Below are 20,506 nucleotides of genomic sequence, written 5' to 3'. Positions count from 1 at the left end.
GCCAACAAAGGTTTCCCTGACAACAAAGAGATAGCAAAAGTCTTCAATACTAAACCAGAACTGAAAAAGTACATGAAGAAATTGATGCCTTTCGTCATGGTTGTCAAGGTATGGCCATTTGTTTAGATCCAACAATGTTAATTCAGAACCGTCTGGAGATGACATAACATTAACTCATATTGTTACTAAATGAATTGCTGGCAATTATGTTGTTTGTTGTTATGTAACGCTAATCAGGGGGGGGCAAAGTGGCCGAGTGGTGAAGGCATTGCACTGTGACTTCGAAGGACCCGGGTTCGAGCCCCGCTTCAGGCACTTTTGTTTTTTTTCCTTGAACAAGATTATTAAGCCCCAATTTGCTCACTTGGACAACATGGGTGATTCCTGTTGACATCAGACATCTTGTTTGATGAGTTATCTATATTCCTTCGTGGAATGCCTAGGCGATGATATCTTATGATGTCGTGGCGAAAAAATGCATAATTAATTTTAATTTAATCACAACATGGTGATCAGTTTGCTAGTATGTTCATATTAAGATAGTGATTTACATTGAATTTCATAGATCTCATCATTTGATGATCCACAAATGAACCTCAGTACCGCCCAAGTTTTGTAATAATATCCTATATATATTGTGATAACGTTTGGAATATATTTTTTTTTCCTTTACCTGAGTATTGTTACATAGCATGGTTTTTGAATGTTCTACTGCATTCCCAGGTTAGAAGACAAATATGGTCTATTGTCTTGAAACTATTTTATGTTGGGGTGAATCAGGTGCCAAAGTGGTATGCTTTAGTTATAATGATATAAAGATTAAAGTTAAAATAATCAGAAATTTGAGATTTATTTTTTTGTATATTATTCTTAATACAAATATGAACTTATATGAGCTAATTGCGGATCAAACTCTTACAATGTTAAATATTTCAACTATTACCTGTTTGTGTGTGTGTGTGTGTGTGTGTGTGTTTGTTTGTTTGTATATGTATGATTTATTTCTAGCAATTTATTGACTTCTAAATTATACTCTTCACAGGAGAACGTTGAAAAGCATGGATTGAAAGCCATGCCCTTGACCTCTGACATAGACGAAGTCAAGATATTGTCAGAAAATGCTACTTATTTAGCCAGCACACTGGAGGTAAAAGATAATTGAGATAAGGATACTTAACTCACTCAACCCTAACACCGACTATATCCGTAGTTTGCTCGGGCTACTTTTACCCCATGCCTATTTATCACATTTTTATGAGACAAATTATAGGCTTAATATCACAGCTAATGTTTCTTAGCATGTTAATGATAGTTGAATAAAACTATATATGTACATGCTCATTTTTAAATACATTTTTTTCCTATTTTGAAGAGTAGCAAAACTCTCTAGGATTGAGTGAGTTAAAAGTGTTTTACAGCTTATGTTAGAGTATATATTCTGATGTTGATGTTTCCTTGACAGTTGACACACACCATTTGGTTCTATTGAATCTTTACGACTTTGCTGTATCATGCGATATTTCAACAGGTCGAAGGCTTGGAGATAAAATCATCAGAAGGAGCAGATGAAAAAGTAAAGGATGATTGTTGTCCCGGAAAACCATTTGTCTCCTTTACAACAGAGGTAAGTCATGTTCAAGTTCTATCATAAGTGATTTCTTTTTTTTGGATCAAGTTAATCAGAAAAATCCATGACCAGTTGCATCCTTAATTAGATTTTTGGATCAGGTGTATCAGAGAAATAACGAATTCTGAAAAATAATTTTTATATCCTTACCAAAATTTGTATATTTTGAATCATTTAAAAGTTAGACCATTTTAAAAAATTAACTTTATTTTGTTATGTGATTTCATATTTGAGATAGATACAGATTTATTTATTGTTTATCTCATGTTGTTGTGCGGCTATGTGGTCTAGTGGTATGACACTCGCTTTTGGATCGGAAGGTCCTGGGTTCGAGCGTAGCGCTCGGGCATAGTTGAGTCCTTGGAAAAGGCTCTTTACTCACATTCTCTCACCGTACTCAGGTGTAAAATGAGTACCTGGCCGTTAACAGCGTTGTCTTTGTCCGAAAAATTGTAATATCGCCTAACAGGCGTTATGTTCTGTCCTACATGTTTAATGTTGCTGTTGACCAGGGACCCCTTGTAAAGCGCTTTGAGCACATTTAGTGGATATTGCGCTATATAAAGCTCAATTTTTAATTTTTTTTTTAATGTACTATTTACGAAATTCCTACATTGGAATAGATGATGATTGGTCGTAATCTCTCCATTAGAATTCTGTGCCTCTGATCTTAATCAACCAACAGTCACATTGTGGGTTGTTTGAAATCAAAGTCAACATCTTTGAAGGGGATCACGTGTCTAAGCTAGCCAATAGAATTGCAAAGCAGGAACGGTCTAAAGTCAAAGGTAAGCAATTTCTAACCATTTGATTTAGTTACAAACTATTGAATATTGGGGACAATACAGATAAAAAGAAAATAAACTTATGGAATGTTTTAGGCTCAAACTCAATAACGGCAAACAACAAAAATATTCAACATTAACACAATACATGAAGTTTGGAAACATAAGAGCAGCCTCTACTTTACCTAGACTGAATATTTAGATGACCAATTATTGTTCTACCATTTTTAGCGAACATTTTATCATAGATTGGTCAGATTGAATGATCTTCCATTTTGTTCTCTGGTTTATGTTATTCAAGTGAGTACTTTTTAAGGTTGTCCGTAGGATAAATATGATGTGTCCCAATTTGTTTTGCTTAAAAAATTACAGTCACCTATGAAGGAAACTGTGTATCCATCATTGTGTACAAACTTTTATTATCTACAATATAGAGTAATACACACATTTTATGAAGTGTCCTAAACACAGACTACCTGTCAATTTTTCATCGTGGTTGCCTGATGAAATAGCATTGATCCGTTACCCCTCTCGCATAATTTTCTCAAAATTAAAAAAAAATAATTGTATTCTCATTGCTGCCACCAACCTATAAGACAAATTTGATTATGAATTATACATATATTTTATATATATATATATTATGGGCTATTGAAAACTTGTCTATTTGCCTTACAGACCTTCCTGACTGTTGTATGAGTACATCTAGATGTGAGGATGAATTTTAAAAATAATTTAAATCTATTTCTGATTATTTTACGGTATTAAGATATTATCAATAACATTTTACTTCTTTTGTCAACAAATGGAAAATAAATATTTATTTTAAAATTTTTTTCTCAAAAATAGGCTTACTAAATTATTAATGTGCTTTTTTAACACAGCTTTGTTTTTAAAAAAAATCTCATTACATAAATGACTCATTGCTTCTTGTACTTATTTATAGTAGGGCGAAGTGGCCGAGTGGTTAAGGCATTGCACTGTGATCCGGATGACCCGGGTTCGAGCCCTGCTTCAGGCACTTTCGTTTTTTTTCTTGAGCAAGATTATTAACCCCCAATTTGCTAACTTGGACAACATGGGTGATTCCTGTTGACATCAGACATCTTATTTGATGAGTTATCTATATTCCTTCGTGGAATGCCTAGGCGACGATATCTTGGCCGACAAGTTAATTCTAATTGTCCCTGTTCTGTTCCAGCTTCTCAGTCTTCCCCTTTGTATACTCTACTTTCTTGACATTCGTGAATACAAAGCTTCTATAAGCTGTCTTGCCCTTTGTATACTCTACTTTCTTGACATTAGTGAATACTAAGCTTCTATAAGCTGTCTTGCCCTTTGTATACTCTACTTTCTTGACATTAGTGAATACTAAGCTTCTATAAGCCGTCTTGCCCTTTGTATACTCTACTTTCTTGACATTAGTGAATACTAAGCTTCTATAAGCTGTCTTGCCCTTTGTATACTCTACTTTCTTGACATTAGTGAATACAAAGCTTCTATAAGCTGTCTTGCCCTTTGTATACTCTACTTTCTTGACATTAGTGAATACTAAGCTTCTATAAGCTGTCTTGCCCTTTGTATACTCTACTTTCTTGACATTAGTGAATACTAAGCTTCTATAAGCTGTCTTGCCCTTTGTATACTCTACTTTCTTGACATTAGTGAATACTAAGCTTCTATAAGCTGTCTTGCCCTTTGTATACTCTACTTTCTTGACTTATGAATAAATACTAAGCTTCTATAAGCTGTCTTGCCCTTTGTATACTCTACTTTCTTGACATTAGTGAATACTAAGCTTCTATAAGCTGTCTTGCCCTTTGTATACTCTACTTTCTTGACATTAGTGAATACTAAGCTTCTATAAGCTGTCTTGCCCTTTGTATACTCTACTTTCTTGACATTAGTGAATACTAAGCTTCTATAAGCTGTCTTGCCCTTTGTATACTCTACTTTCTTGACATTAGTGAATACTAAGCTTCTATAAGCTGTCTTGCCCTTTGTATACTCTACTTTCTTGACATTAGTGAATACTAAGCTTCTATAAGCGTCTTGCCCTTTGTATACTCTACTTTCTTGACATTAGTGAATACTAAGCTTCTATAAGCTGTCTTGCCCTTTGTATACTCTACTTTCTTGACATTAGTGAATACTAAGCTTCTATAAGCTGTCTTGCCCTTTGTATACTCTACTTTCTTGACATTAGTGAATACTAAGCTTCTATAAGCGTCTTGCCCTTTGTATACTCTACTTTCTTGACATTAGTGAATACTAAGCTTCTATAAGCTGTCTTGCCCTTTGTATACTCTACTTTCTTGACATTAGTGAATACTAAGCTTCTATAAGCTGTCTTGCCCTTTGTATACTCTACTTTCTTGACATTAGTGAATACTAAGCTTCTATAAGCTGTCTTGCCCTTTGTATACTCTACTTTCTTGACATTAGTGAATACTAAGCTTCTATAAGCTGTCTTGCCTTTGTATACTCTACTTTCTTGACATTAGTGAATACTAAGCTTCTATAAGCTGTCTTCCCTTGATCTCTTCCTTATGTATACTATCTAACTTTTCTTGACATTTTGACTAGTGATACTAAGCTTCTATAAGCTGTCTTCCCCTTTGTATACTCTACTTTCTTGACATTAGTGAATACTAAGCTTCTATAAGCTGTCTTCCCCTTTGTATACTCTACTTTCTTGACATTAGTGAATACTAAGCTTCTATAAGCTGTCTTCCCCTTTGTATACTCTACTTTCTTGACATTAGTGAATACAAAGCTTCTATAAGCCGTGGACTGTAAAAAGAAATGGACAAAAATGAATATAACAGCTTCCTAAAAGAACGAAATAGTAAACACGGGAAGTTGCGGGCTCAAAACCCATCTTCAGCAAACAACAAAACCAGTAAAAAACGTTAATACATCACTTTAAACCCAGACAGACGGTAGAGAAGTACTTGACTCATTTAGTTGGCAAATATGATATAAAAATTTGCCTACAAGACCTGAAAAAATACCGTCTGTCTGGATTTAGAGTGTTGTATAAAAATTTTCACTATTTTGTTATTGGCTAAAGGTGGGTTTTTGAGCCAAAAGCACTCTGTGTTTGGTATAGTTTGTTTGTTCTTTTTTTAAAGCTAATGTATTTATTTTTGTACATTATTTTTTTACAGTATGTTCTTTTTTGTACATTATTTCTTGGCATCAGCGTCAAAGCCTCATCTTCAGGTTGCTTTTTGTTTTCCTGTCTGTCTTCTTCCCTGTCCTTGTGGTATTGGTAGTCGACTTGTGCAAGGGATGGTCTGTCCACATTCAATAGCGAAATTGGAGGTCATCCTTGATCGCCACCGCCATATAGATAGTATGCAGTTGACGTCACTCAAGCCTTTGTTATTGTATTTTGCCATCTGCGTTTGTGAGTGATTCTCACTATAGTGTATTAACCAGACTATAAAAGTTCATGGTTGCACATAGTTTCATGTGTTGGTCCGTTATACTTCCGGATGGCAATGTTATGAGCTTCTTAGCCAAGCGCATACTATCTAAATGAAGAATTTAACTCGAGACAATTTAATTTGTGATGACTTGTGCACGGTATGGTCTGTCCACATTAAATGGTGAAATTGGTGGTCATCCTTTTGCCACAACTTTGTCTTTATCGCCACCACCACCGTATATGAAGAATTTAACTCGAGACAATTTAATTTGTGATGACTGTTTGGATCTTTGTTATTGTGGCTTCGCTTCTACTCAATGATTCAGCCCTGTATGAGAGATTAAAATTTCACGTTGCTGCTAAAGACCTTGGTGTTAGTGTTTATTGACAGGTCTCTTGGGCCAAAGACCTTGGTGTAAGTGTTTATTGACAGGTCTCTTGGGCCAAAGATCTTGGTGTAAGTGTTTATTGATAGGTCTCTGGGGTTAGTGTTTATTGACAGGTCTCTTGGGCCAAAGATCTTGGTGTAAGTGTTTATTGACAGGTCTCTTGGGCCCTGAATAAAATCAGCTCAGATGTGACTTCAAATGTGATCTTCTGACTCAAAACGGCTCTATGTTGATATGTACAAGTCCCAGAAAACTGACCTTTAAACCTAAATTATGATCTTAGAGTGAGATTAATTTGCTGTATAAAAAATAATGAGTGCCATTTCATGTACTGCAAAGATGTAAAATTATGTGATCGGTAATTTTGACTTTAAATTCGATTTTCGGCATAAATTTTATTCCATCATAAATAAAATGGATGAATAAACTTTACTCGTTTATTGGGTTTACAATGATACTCTTTTCAGACTGTTGGTCATTTATTAAGTGTCCATTCTCCAATGCAATTGTATTTATCTATATTTTTATTTATCTGCTTAAATGCAATAGACTTTTATATTATTTATTTTTATAATCAGCCCGAAAATCATCCCAAATAATTAGCTTTTCTCAACTTTGATAACTATATTGAAATGAGTTTTGTGTTGTTCATTAAATTCATGTTGCTTGCAATTCTATATATTTATGATTTTTTTTCTTTCATTTTCATAATGAAATAGACTTGTAAATTATCTTATTTTTTTAATTGCTTACTTTTATTGCTTTCTTTACATACATAAATGCGGCTTATTCTTACTGCTTGTGGGTCATAGAAATTCCCCATAGTGGAGGATAATTTGTCTTCAGGGTCTTGGATGTTATATCAGTCCATCTTTGTTGTCTGCTTTCTCATTCATCATTTGTCCTTTCCGTGTGACTTAAATAAACCCCAAACCCGATAAACTTGAGCTTTTATATAGCGCAATATCCACTAAACTTGCTCAGAGTGCTTTACAAGGGGTCCCTGGTCAACAGCAACACTTGACATGTAGGACGTGACATGACGCCTGTTAGGCGATAATACAATTTTTTTCAGAGACAACTCTGTTTACAGCCAGGTACTCATTTTAAACCTGAGTACAGTGAGAGAATGTGAGTAAAGCACTTTTCCAACTATGCTCAGAGTGTGGCTCGAACCCAGGACCTTCCGATCTGAAAGCGAGTGTCTTACCACAAGACCACATAGTCGTTCTTGTTTTACATAATAGAGTTCATCTTTTTGACATTTTACATCATAATTTAGAGAAATAATTATTAGCTTTCAAGTCATAGCATGTAAGCCAAAATTTTATTGACTTACAAATTTTCATATTTTTTTATTACCTAGATTTAAAAATAAATAAATAGAGAAATGAGCCTGTATGGGGCCATATCCACTAACATACTCAAATTGTTTGGTTTCATAGGGATCCTGCCATGCAAGGCATTATGAAAGTTTTAAAAATTTATTTAGATAATATGTGTTAGGTCCTCATTTCGTGAGATCTCACAACATTTGATCCAATGAATAGGCTATAAGCTGTTAATGATAAACATAGTTTTGTGTGATGATTATAACACTGTGTAATCGTCAGAACTGATAAGAATTTGACTGGAATGAGTATACTGTCAAAAGGCATTCATAAATTTTAAAATTATTTTGTGATTTCCCCTGGTATAATAATGTTGCCTACACGGTTTCATACTCACATTTTTATCATGTTTTTTTTTCTTCTGTTCAATAAATACCTCTTCTCTTTTGGTCTCGTCTCTACTACTCTTGAATGATGAAATATTCCAACAATTTGTTAGACCTTGAATCGCATTCAACCACTTTAACTCACTCAATCCTAACACCGACTATATCCGTAGTTGACCCGGTGTTACTTTGACCCCATGCCTATTTATTTCATTTTTCTGAGACAAATTATAGACATAGTATCAAAGATAATGCTTTTAGTTTTTGCATGTTAATGATAGTTGAAGAAACCTATCTATGTATCTATCATGTTAATACATTTTTTTCTAATTTTGAAAAGTAGCAAAAGTTTCTAGGGTTGAGTGAGTTAATTATTTGCTTAGGAACATTAACACATATAAAAATTTTTGAGCTACATAAAGCAAATTTGTATTATTTTTTTTTCCAACAGACGCATCAAACTTGAGATTCCTGCGATACACAGATCCAGAATCGGGATGGAGAAAAGTCCCAGACATGGGAAATCTGGAGGAAGGGAAACAGGAAATCAACAAGAAAGCCACTTTCCACATCAATGCCGAGACTAATTCAGTCACCTTGGCGGAGAATGGAAGCAAAATTCCTCTCGGTTCTAGAATTATTTATGTACTAAATATTTGATGATAATTGAATTTATTTCGAAATTTTAATTTTCATCCTCAAATGAATCTAATTTATACAATGCAGTCCTTGTATTTTGTACCTGGTCTGAAAAGTGTTTTACTGTTTTGTTTTTTTGTTTTTGGCCTAAAAGGAGTTGTTTTAAGTTTGAAGATAAGTTTATCAACTTTGTTAAAAATATAATAACAATTTAGTTTCTGGTTTTTACATGCATATGATAAGACTTGTTTTATGCCCTTAAGTAATATATTTGATGGGTGCCTAAAGTTCTGACCCTGCCTTGACAATGGTGTAAATGAATGTCTGGCTATACACTTTTATGTTGCATTTCCAATTCCTTCACTGGCATGGGTGCCAGTTCTCCGGTTCAAGCCGGAATTCCGGTTTCGCGATATCTCGAAGTCAAATACCTCCGTTTACAGTGTTTTGAGTAAAATAACCTAATAACATCGGTAAAAATTTGGCTCCCCTAGAGAGAGACAACTGCACTGTGAGTATTTCACTATGTATTACAATTTGGTTTTAAAATCAAATTAATTTCCTCATTGTGTCAATATGTTCGCTGTGTAATCATTTAATAATGGTATAAAAACGGTGATGAAATAAGAGTAAAGTTTAGGCCGCATTTTCAGTAGGAACATTTTCAGGTTTGGCAAAGTGTCGAGATTTTAGTTTCAGGTTTCAGCACTTCTTCCTGCTGGCACCCATGTTCACTGGTCTCGTGCAGTTGTTGAAGTTGACATGGAGTCTGTCATTGTTGATCTGAAATTGATTTTGTTTCCTCATAATTCTTTAAGTTTAATATAGGTCAACACTTGGTAATGGCTAAAATCTTATGCTCTCTAGCTTTCCCGAATAAAACTTTAAAAAACTGTGGTCAACTTATGTAAAAATTTAACTGGTTTTTGAAAATTGTGATGCTTCCTATTCTTCTTATTATTATTGTTTTTTAAATGGAGGCATAGTAAGGTTGTTTACGGTAAAATCATGTTTTTTAATTTTGTTAATTTTAGTTGTCTTATTTAATAGCATCAAAAAGGGAAACTTTTGCCTCTTGACTTTTGACCGATTAGATTTATACTGAGCGTCAATTTAAACGCGCCATAACTTTATTACGGTTGGTCACTTTGACATAATTCATACATCATTTGAAATTTTAAGAGATTGCCAGCTAGGATTCTTTAATTTGAGTAAGATGCATATCTGTGTAGCCAATTGGGGTGGAACATCAAAAATGTCATGGAGTTAAAAAATAAGCATAATTGCACAGAGTTGAAAAATGCGTAAGTTTCCTTATTGTCTTCGTGCTGTTTTTTTTTCTTTTTCCCCTCTTTGTTTTTTTTTTCTTGGTTCAAATGTAATTCATTTGGACAAGGATGTAGATAATGTTTAAATTCTGACTACATTAATACAAAAAGAACTGGTTATTTCCTTGATAACAGAGTTATACAATATAAAACAATTACAATTAATCATATAAAATGTCTTTCAATAATAGGTATGCTCACCCCTGCTGCGCTGGGTGGGGCTCCTACCTCCCATAGTGGGCAGGGAGGTACTTATTGTGTCTTCTATCCCCCTATATCTGTTTTCCAACTTGCATTCTGTCTTTGTCTTGGAATGAGATTGCTTGGTTTTGTCCTGGCCCTGGTCGGGGTCCTGGCTGGGAGGGAAACAGTCGAATGCATAGTTATTGTTTTGGGAGATGATATTTTTTTCCTTGTAAATCATCTCTCTGTTATGTATTATTATATTTGTTCTAATTTATATTGTAAGCATTTGAGTGTATTCCTCTTAGTGGGGGCCGTGCTTGTGTCCGGATGAGACTTATTGTTGATCTCAAACTAAGAACATTGATGGTATGCTCTTGGAATCTACATCTGATCCCTATTTGTTCCCAGTTCCCCTTTGTCTTACTTTTTCTTGGATGCTTTAATTGTAATTCTAGAACTTTTTACTGTCCCATTTTCTTCCTTTTTACTGGCGCTGATATAACCTAAATGTTTTGCAAGCGCCGTAAAACCCTTAAAAACAATAAAAAACAAAACTCCCTAAATTCACTCACACAAGAACACTTCGAAGGTGTCAGCGCTTCAATTATGTTTTAAGGGTAGTCATGTATTCTTCTTTAAAATTTTTTGTTATGACGCTTTGAGCATCTGTATCTGTCTGTATGGTTGACGCGGAAGAAACCATTGGTCTGGTTGTATTTCAGCGGCGTCTTCATTGGGCGTGGGCCCATGTCAGTCGGGCCTTGAAATCGTTTAGGTGTGGTGCCATGATGACCAGTTCATCCAGCCCATTCCACTCCAAGATAGTTCTAATGAAGAAAGAATTTTAGCAGTTAAGCTCTTGCCAGTTTATATTGATGCTCAGTATACTTTGTGGTAGTTATTTCCGTGGATAAAAAGATTAGTATTTTTACAATGAAAAAATTACAGGATCAAAAACTACTAAAGAAGTGATTAAAATTAAAACGCCCCGAAACCTTTTTTTGTGTAAAGTAACCAAAGGGACATATTAGGGAGCAGACACCGTGTAAGATGAAATTCTGAATAGGTGTGTATGAAACAGTGTCTGTCACTGTGTCATACACATCTTTTCAGATGGATAAAGTTAGCCTTTTTGATGGTACTTAGCAGGTGTTTATATATTGTAATTATTTTGAAAAGTTTCTCAGTCATCACTGATTATGTGATGATTTTTTAAAAGAAACAACCTCTTGCTTCCATTTTAGATGCATTAAGACATTATTCGTTTTCAATTGGTCCAGTTGATGACCGGATGGATATTAAACAAGTATTACGTAAACATCTTAACTTTCCTCTAAAATTGAGATTTGCTTACGAAGAGCTCTTATATTTTTTTTAAAGTATAGCATTTGCATTATTTGATAAACCTACTTTGAATGTGAATGTTATTTTGTAAAATTGTATTTTATTTAATTTTTTTAATTGTGATAGTTGCAGTTGTCATGTTTTGATGAAAATATCAACTTCGTTATCAAGTAAAATATGAATATTTTTGTTTTTGTTTTTTGGCTCGTTATTTTTTTATGCCGCAGACTCGCCTAGAAAATGTTACACATTGCTCCTGTGTAGTCTCTGTTATGTCATTACGGCTATGTGGTCTAGTGTTTTTATGGGTTTTACGGCGCTTGCAACACATTAAGTTCATATCAGCGCCAGTAAAAAGGAAGAAAATGGGATAGTAAAGAGTTCTAGAATTACAATAAAGCATCCAAGAAAAGGGAAGACAAAGGGGAATTGGTTCAAATAGGAAACAGATGAAGATTCCAAGAGCACACTATCAGTGTCCTCAGTTTGAGATCACCAAAAGTCTCATCCAGACACAAGCACAGGTCCCCGCTAAGAGGAATACACTCAAATGTTTTACAAATCATACATAATATAAAGAAACATAATGCAGTGCATAACAGAGAGATGATTTACAAGGAAAAAAATATCATCTCTCCAAGCTCTAACTAAACATTCGACTGTTTCCCTCCCAGCCAGGGTTTCCGGTCAAAACCAAGTAATATCATTCCAAGACAAAGACAGAAGGCATGTTGGAAAACAGATATAGGTAGATAGAAGACACAGTCAGTACCTCCCTGCCCACTGTGGGAGGTAAGGAACCCCACCCAGGCACTCACTAGGCTAGCTTCAAGGGCTCACCGATTGATTATCAGAACAAGTCATCACTCATCACGCAATTAGCGAAGTATAGCTCTAACTCAAACAACAAATAATGATGTTCTTTTTTTAAGTCACTCTTAGTTTAGCCAAGCTTAACTCACTCAACCCAAACACCGACTTTATCCGTAGTTTACCAGAGTTACTTTTACCCCATGCCTATTTATTTACTTTTTTTCTAAGACAAATTATCGGTGAAGTATCAAAGCTAATGTTTTTAGTTTTTACATGTTAATGATAGTTGAATAAAATTATCTATCTATTTGCTCATTTTTAATACATTTTTTTTTCAAATTTTGAAAAGTAGCAAAAATCTCTAGGATTGAGTGAGTTAACAGGAAGCAGGTCCGTCTTTACGTGGATATGTATTAAAGGGGAACAACAAATAGTTTAAACAAATGTTTATGTCACTGAAAAGTTGTTCCCCTTGACTTTTGGATAAGAAAAATTGTCTTTCTGGTCCTCGGAGTTTATTGCATATCTGTCGTTGAGATAACATGTTCAAACACTCACATACAAATGCACACTCTTAATAAATTGAGCTTTTTCTTCTAATATTAAGTGTCCAAAACACTTTTCAAGGAGTCCCAAGCCAATGGCAATATTTAACACACTGTATAATAGTATAATGAGACCTGAGACAATATTGCTATCTGCCAGGGTTATTCCTAATGGGAGCGATCTTTATTCATGTTTTCGTCCAACCGAGTCATCAATCACGTGATTTGTTGCTGTCCAACGATTGGGCATTTCTGAACAAATGCAAACACTCTGCTTTGTTTATGAAAGTTGTAAACTAACCCATGTATCAAGTTGAACAAAATGACCAATAGGGAGATATTTCAAAATCTGTGAACACTTTTCACTATGTAGGTCACTTTGAGCACATTTTGCAATGTGATCAATGACCTCGAGCTCATGGAAAGTTAATATAGATCATGCCCATTATGGTGGGGAAAATGCGAGTAAAGTCTGTTTTCCCAGGACTCATCTCATTAATTTGCTTATATGGACATTTTACCTCAGTCCCGACAATGTTGATATAACTGTGTTCGACTGTAAAACCAGATTGATGCAGTGGATCACATAAAAACAAATAAAAAAATCTGACGCAACAAATGTTATATGTATGAAATTTAGTTTATTTTGTGGCAACATTGGTATATCAATCAGTGACAGATGAGAGTGAAATGAGAGAGAGAGAGGAAAATAGTGAGAGAAAGAGAGAGAGAGAGAGAGATTATAATACAAATTTTAGAGACAGAAACATGTATGAAAATAGACCAAGATAGACCGAGGAGAGGAGGTGATGAATAGAGGAAGGAAGTGCATATATAAAGCCAAGTCGTGGAGGAAGGAAGTGTTAAAAGTGTACAATTTCCCCATCAACTTCAATATTGTATTTCATCCTTTATATGTTACACCTTTTGCAACATGTAACTTGCTATTATCAAATGGTCAGCTAATAAGAATAGATACCTATTAAACAAAAAGAATTTGCGAAATGACACCATATTTAGAGATTGTATGTGAATATGTCACAAGAGATTGACATAAAATCCACTTGATATTTATTTAAGTTGCGGCATATGTCAAGTGTACATGTTGCAAAAGGCATCTATTCTATAATCATTTGTATCATTCACCTGATTGAAGTAGTAAGGGGGGAAAAATCAAGTGCTTTGGGTTTTAATGACGTGTGTAACATTCCACAACATTAAAGTCAAAGGCATCGTCTGTCAAGTCTCAAGTTTTTCGTAAAAAATAAATGTATGTCATGTAAAAATTATTTTTTTAAAAACACCCCTAACAACAGCCTTTTACGACATTTATTTATAAAATCAAAAGTAAACAATTTATATTTGAAAATAAATCTGATTCCTCCCAGTTTGAAAACTAAAATAATCATCATTATCAAAAGATTTTCATCAAAGGTAAATGATGATGTTAACGAAAATTGAAGAATCCGATTAAAAAAAAAAAAGAAAGAAAAATAACAAAATTTTATACATGTGTCTTTAGTTATTACTTTTTTAAACGGTACGGTAGGCAAAAATGCCAGAGTTGTTAAAGTGTCTGAGCACTACCACTGTCTGTACTGTCTCTTTGTTAAACAGCCTTCTAAGGTCGCAGTCAAGTATAACTGCTGCTTAATTTAAATCATTTATGTTTTGTTTGTTTTTAAGGGTTTTACGGCGCTTGCAACACATTTAGGTTATATCAGTGTCAGTAAAAAGGGAAGAAAATGGGATAGTAAAAAGTTCTAGAATTACAATTAAAGCATCCAAGAGAAAGTAAGACAAAGGGGGAAATGGGAACAAATAGGATTAGATGTAGATTCCAAGAGCATACCATCAATGTACTTAGTTTGAGATCACCTATGTCTCATTCAGACACAAGCACAAAATCCAACAAAGAGGAACACACTCAAATGCTTACATTATACATTCAAAATAACAAATATAATAATACATAACAGAGAGATGATGTACAAGGAAAAAAAACATCTCCCAAAACAATAACTATGTATTTGACTGTTTCCCTCCGAGCTAGGACTCCGGCCAGGGCCTGGACAAAACCAAGTAATCTCAGTCCAAGACAAAGACAGAAAGCATGTTGGAAAACAGATATACATAGGGGGATAGAAGACACAGTATGTACCTCCCTGCCCACTATGGGAGGTCAAGAACCCAACCCAGTTAAATCAATTAAAGAAAATAATATCTTTGTGGTCCCTAGTAGAAATAACTCCTTCAGGAAGGCGAAACAAAATATTTTGTTGCTGCCCCCCCCCCCCCCCAAAAAAATAAAACAGAAAAAAAAGCCCCTAGTAAAGAAACACCTAGCAGTCAACATTATACTAATATAAATACAGGCTGATGATAAATTCATTCTAAATATATTTAGTATAGAAACAACCTTATACCTACAGTGAGAAAATAAGAACAGTAATTTGTATAGATATATATATATATATAGTATAGGTATTATAAAAAACACACACACACACAAAAAAAACATAATATATCAGAAAAGTAGAACTCAATAGTGTATGAAGCTTGCAAATCGGAATATAAAAAAAAAAAAGAGAGAGAGAGAGAGAGGGTGGGGGTGGGGGGGGGGGGGGGGTGGGAGTGGTAATATAATATAAACTAGAAGGAATCATAACTAAAAGTAAAAGTAAAACGGAAGTGTGAGGGGGAAATCATTTGTGCATAAAACGGGATTGCATAGAACGAGGTGATTGGTTTGCATTTTATAAAGTGGGCGTGACCACATGGAAAGGAACTGTGAAAGTTTTTTTTACACTTGAGTACACACATATATATATATTATAATAATAATACCAACTTCCATACTTCATTGATGATGATGCACTCAATATAGATGAGATTTCTATATTCGACGATACTTCACTTCACTTCATGTCATTTAATAATGGGTTTTTATCACAAGACATTCAAATAATATTTCAAAATATAATGCAGATTGTATTGTTGGTTCCATTTACCCATTTGATCAGAAAAGCTTCCACGCGAAACATACGAATATCAATAAATAGGGAACAAAGGTATGATGTCACAATACTGATTCCAATCTCCTTGGAAGTGTGAAACCAGTCCTGGTTACATACCTTGTGTAATTGATCTTCTGATTTCAAAGTGATGGCATCTCATTTTCTAGACCAATAAATTAAACAATATTAGTTGTCAATAAATACCATCCAGCGTCGCTCTTTTAAGCCTTGTAATCATAAGCATTATTCCTATTCATTCTGCCAACTCAAATGGTTATGCCACTTTATGATTCAATATGTAACCTATTCATTGTTTGTTTTATTTGTTTTTCAGGGTTTTACGGCACTTGCAACACATTAAGGTCATATCAGCCCCGGTAAAAAGGAAGAAAATGGGATATATAAAAAGTTCTAGAATTACAAACCAAGAAAAGGTAAGACAAAGGGGAATTGGTTCAAATAAGAAACGGGTGTAGAATCCAAGAGCACACTATCAAATCAAAGTACTTGAGATCACTAAAAGTCTCATCCAGACACAAGCACAGGTCCCCACGAAGAGGAATACACTCAAATGTTTTACAAATCGTATCTAGTATCAAGAAAACATAATATAATGCATAACAGATGATTTACAAGGAAAAAAATATCTCCCAAAACTAACTATACATTTGACTGTTTCCCTCTTAGCTAGAGCATCGGGCCAGGGCCAGGACAAAACCAAGTAATCTCATTCCAAGACAAAGACAGAGAGTGAGTTGGAAGACAGATATAAGGGGATAGAAGACACAGTATGTACCTCCCTGCTCACTATGGGAGGAACCTATTCATTATTAACCCTCCGAAGGGTTGGTTACATACACACTTCTAGTGGTTTTAGAACCGGAAAAGTAGAAGGTGACGACTTTTCTGCCTTATTGTTAATGACGCAGTTACTTTTACTATTGTTATCATAGGACAAAGCTACATGTATGTATTCCTATTCCTGTTGATGAAATAGATCACTATGACCAATATGATTTCATGTTTTGAAGGGTTTTATGGCGTTTGTGACACAGTTAGGTCATCTAAGCGCCAGTAAAAGTAAAAAGGGAGAAAATGGGATAATCAAAATATTTCAGGTTTACAATAATTAGAAAAAGTAAGACAAAAGGGAGTGGTTCAAATAGGAAAAGATGTAGATTCCAAGGGAGCACTATTAGTTTTAGGGTACTTTGTTTGAGATCACGTAAAAGTCTCATCCAGACACAAGCACAGTTATCGTAATAAGAATATATTCAAATGCTTATAAACCATTACATATTCAAAAAAAAAAAAAAAATTAACAGCGCATAACAGAGACGATTTACAAGAAAAAGAAATCATCTTTCAGAACTATAATTATACATGTGAATGTTTCCCTCCCAGCCAAGGACTCCGGCCAGGACCAGGACAAAATGAAAGTATTCTCATTCTGAAACAAAGACAGAAAAGAAAAACAGCTATTGGGGGGATAGAGAAAATAGACACAATGAGTGCCTCTGTCCACTATGGGAAGTCAGAAAACCCCACCCAGAATGACATAAAGCAAGTTGGAAAACAGATACAGGGGGATAGAGGACTCAGCGAGTGACCTCCTGGCCCAATATGTGACCCGTCATCTCAAAACGGTATTAAGTCAGGATGGACCAGCTGCAAACAAGTCAAATTCTAAAATATGAAACGTTGGTATTTAGCACAGTAAAATATGATATTCCTTCTCTGTAAAGAAAATGAACTCAACTTAAGTCTGATATTTCTGGCTACAAATTCAATTTTCAACATCTTAACCAACCCGACTTAATACCGTTTTGAGACGAGGAGTCACATATGGTATTACCTGTACTAACATTTTACCTAGAAAAATATCACTATTGCCACTGATATCATTACATACCGTTGATCGCATATATTTCAGTGGTGGTCAAGACAAGTAGGTACCGTCGATTATATTTTTGGAGAATTCATATAATTTTTTTTTATATACCATACATGAATTTCAAATAATAAATGTTACTATGATGAAATTGAATTCAACTGCCCTTTAGGAATGGCATGGAATGTGAAGATAAAATTATGAGATTATACAGTATAAACCTACTTTTCCTTATACGTTGTCAGTTGTTAAACTGTTTAACTTTATACAATTGAAAAACACACACACACACACACACACACACATTTTTTTATATATATATATATATATATATATATATATATATATATATATATATATATATATATATATTATATTATTAGAGAGAGAGAGAGAGAGAGAGAGAGAGAGAGAGAGAGAGAGAGAGAGATTAATGGAAGATTACAAATTTTGTGATGGATTAAAAATGAAAGCAAAAAACTGAGACAAAAAAGAAATAAAGAAAAAAATAACAAACAAGAAAAGCAAATTTAAAAAAAAAAAAAAAATAGGAAATGAAAGAAAAGAAAGATAAATGTAAATATCCTATATCTAGAATGTTTAAATTTCTACATTAGCAAATATTACTTTTGAAGATATCGAAAAGCAGATGAAATAATGCTGTAAATCACATCAAAATATAAAAAAAACTTAATCATAAGAGACGTAGGTATTAAATAAAATCAAAATCAAATGTTAAGAATTATATTTGAGAACAATTTTAAAGATAAGCATGGGCTTGTCTTAAAAATGAAGGTAACCCCCCCCCCACCCCCTTTTCATCTTATTTTTCTGTAAATTCCACTCTTTCCAGCAATCTTTAACCAGTAACCAGAAAACTTGTCCTTCAAATATCGATCGATTTTAACGACCCTCATCTTGGCAAAAACTCTCAAACCTGGGACTTCAGGAGGTCCCAGGTTTGAGAATATTTGCCAAGATGAGGGTCGTTTAAATCAATCGATATTTGAAGGACAAGTTTTCTGGGCAAATTTTTAAATACGCGTCTTTTCAGAGTATGGCGGGTAGTTATCTGTTTTGTTTTTTAAGGGTTTTACGGTACTTGCAACACATTTAGGTCAATTCAGTACCAGGAAAAACTAAAAAGGAAGAAAATGGGAAAGTAAAAAGTTTGAGCTTCAAGTGTACGGTGTACAATATGAATGAAAATTGAACAAATTGACTCAATTACCAATTCAAATGAACACAAGGGTTTTAAGCAGCAAAATACGTTTGCATTTGGACTTTGATAAGAGTTTATAATTATATAAAAGGGGGGAAAAGTTACAGATGAGAAAGTTGAGCCTAAACAATTCAAAAGCCTATATTGTATTTAGTAGTGGTAAATCACAACCTTATTAAAGAGGCAATAATAATACATAGTTTTACTAAACAGTTACCTAAGATACAGTGGTAATTACTGTTACCTTGATAATAGTCAAGCCTAAGTACAATTTTAATACTATCTCCACAAAATAGTTTAATATAATGTAGTATTTTTTTAAAATGATCATAGGGTTTGATACAAGAGCATTGGATTACGTCATCATAGAAATGGTGTGTCATAGTGAGAGGAATGTTATTATCCAACTTTGGTTCGATTGGCACAATACTGATGATACACATACAAAAATATAATGCTTTAAAAAAAGAGACACACCCGCACACCATGAACACACAAGCACGTGTTCAACGCGCTCTCATTAACACATTACAGCAAAGAGCGTGTAGGTAACGATTGTTATGTTACCAAGAGCTCTCACTTCCCGCTTTTGGTGAAGCCACCATTCTTCCGTCTTCTACTCGTATTTTCTTCATTGTATCAGTAAGTCTAGCGCGCATGATACACGCGGAGCACACCCACCTCGCTGTCTCGCCTGGCACGCGACAATAGCATTGCGGTTAAGAGAAGTGAGAGCTCTTGGTAACTACGTTACCCTACACACTCTTTGATTACAGAGATATTTTCTTTCTCATGTGCATAATCAGTATCATACATGCACACACACACACACACACACACACACACATACACATACTCCCCCTTCACACATATAACTATAACATAAAGCTAATAATCAAAATATAAACCAATTTATACCTGATTAGGTAAGAGACATTCACTAAAGCCCAGAGTCGCATTGCTGTTATAGCTCTCTTGATGAAAACAGTGAGAACTGGTACTAGTATCAGCTTTCGAACTTTCCCCCAGGTCCAACCAAGGGACAATCATCGCTCTCTCTTTCTACCGATCTTCTCCAAGGTCCAATGCATGTTAACCTAGCTGAAATTTGGTAGCTTACTTTAGATTTAAAATTCAGCATTCTGTGTCTTGTAAAGGTAACATTTGTTTTTGTTTTAAAGGGTTTTACGGCGCTTGCAACACATGTAGGTCATATCAGTGCCAGTAAAAAGGAGGAAAATTGGATAGTGAAAAGATTCTAGATGTACAATTCAAAGGACTTGAGAAAAAAATTAAGACAAAGGGGAATGGTTCAAATAGGGAACAGATGTAGATTCCAAGAGCATAATATCAGTGTACTTAGTTTGAGATCACCTTAAAGTCTCGCACATACACCAGCACAAGTCCCCACTAAGAGGAATACACTCAAATGTTTACATATATGTTGAAAAAAAAAACAAAAAAAAACAACATAACGGTACATGACAGAGAGATGATTTACAAGGAAAAAAATATATCATCTCCCAAAACAATAACTATACATTCGACTGTTTTCCTCCCAGTCAAGGAC

The 20,506-nt window shown here is 34.4% G+C and overlaps 1 protein-coding gene across 2 annotated transcripts in view; it reads left to right on the top strand.

Moving 5' to 3' along the window:
* Nucleotides 1-11,638, top strand: part of LOC144967080 (leucine--tRNA ligase, cytoplasmic-like) — a 44,754-nt gene extending 33,116 nt beyond the window's left edge. The window contains exons 26-31 of one of the 2 annotated variants that reach the window (XM_078903901.1): nucleotides 1-108; nucleotides 1,043-1,147; nucleotides 1,529-1,624; nucleotides 2,280-2,415; nucleotides 3,091-3,123; nucleotides 8,403-11,638. In XM_078903901.1, the coding sequence (XP_078760027.1) occupies nucleotides 1-108; nucleotides 1,043-1,147; nucleotides 1,529-1,624; nucleotides 2,280-2,415; nucleotides 3,091-3,123; nucleotides 8,403-8,611 (687 nt within the window). In that variant the 3' untranslated portion in view covers nucleotides 8,612-11,638. The remainder of the gene's footprint in view (nucleotides 109-1,042; nucleotides 1,148-1,528; nucleotides 1,625-2,279; nucleotides 2,416-3,090; nucleotides 3,124-8,402) is intronic. The other variant, XM_078903902.1, reaches the window with a different exon arrangement.
* The last annotated feature ends 8,868 nt before the right edge of the window (nucleotides 11,639-20,506 follow it).

The sequence above is a fragment of the Berghia stephanieae genome, chromosome 3, assembly GCF_034508935.2.
Source record: "Berghia stephanieae isolate SIO BIC M18660-M18661 chromosome 3, UCSD_Bste_1.3, whole genome shotgun sequence".
In the NCBI taxonomy this organism is placed as follows: Eukaryota; Metazoa; Mollusca; class Gastropoda; order Nudibranchia; family Aeolidiidae; genus Berghia; species Berghia stephanieae.
Note: the sequence above shows the minus strand (reverse complement) of the source record. Positions and strands in the feature narration are given on the sequence as shown.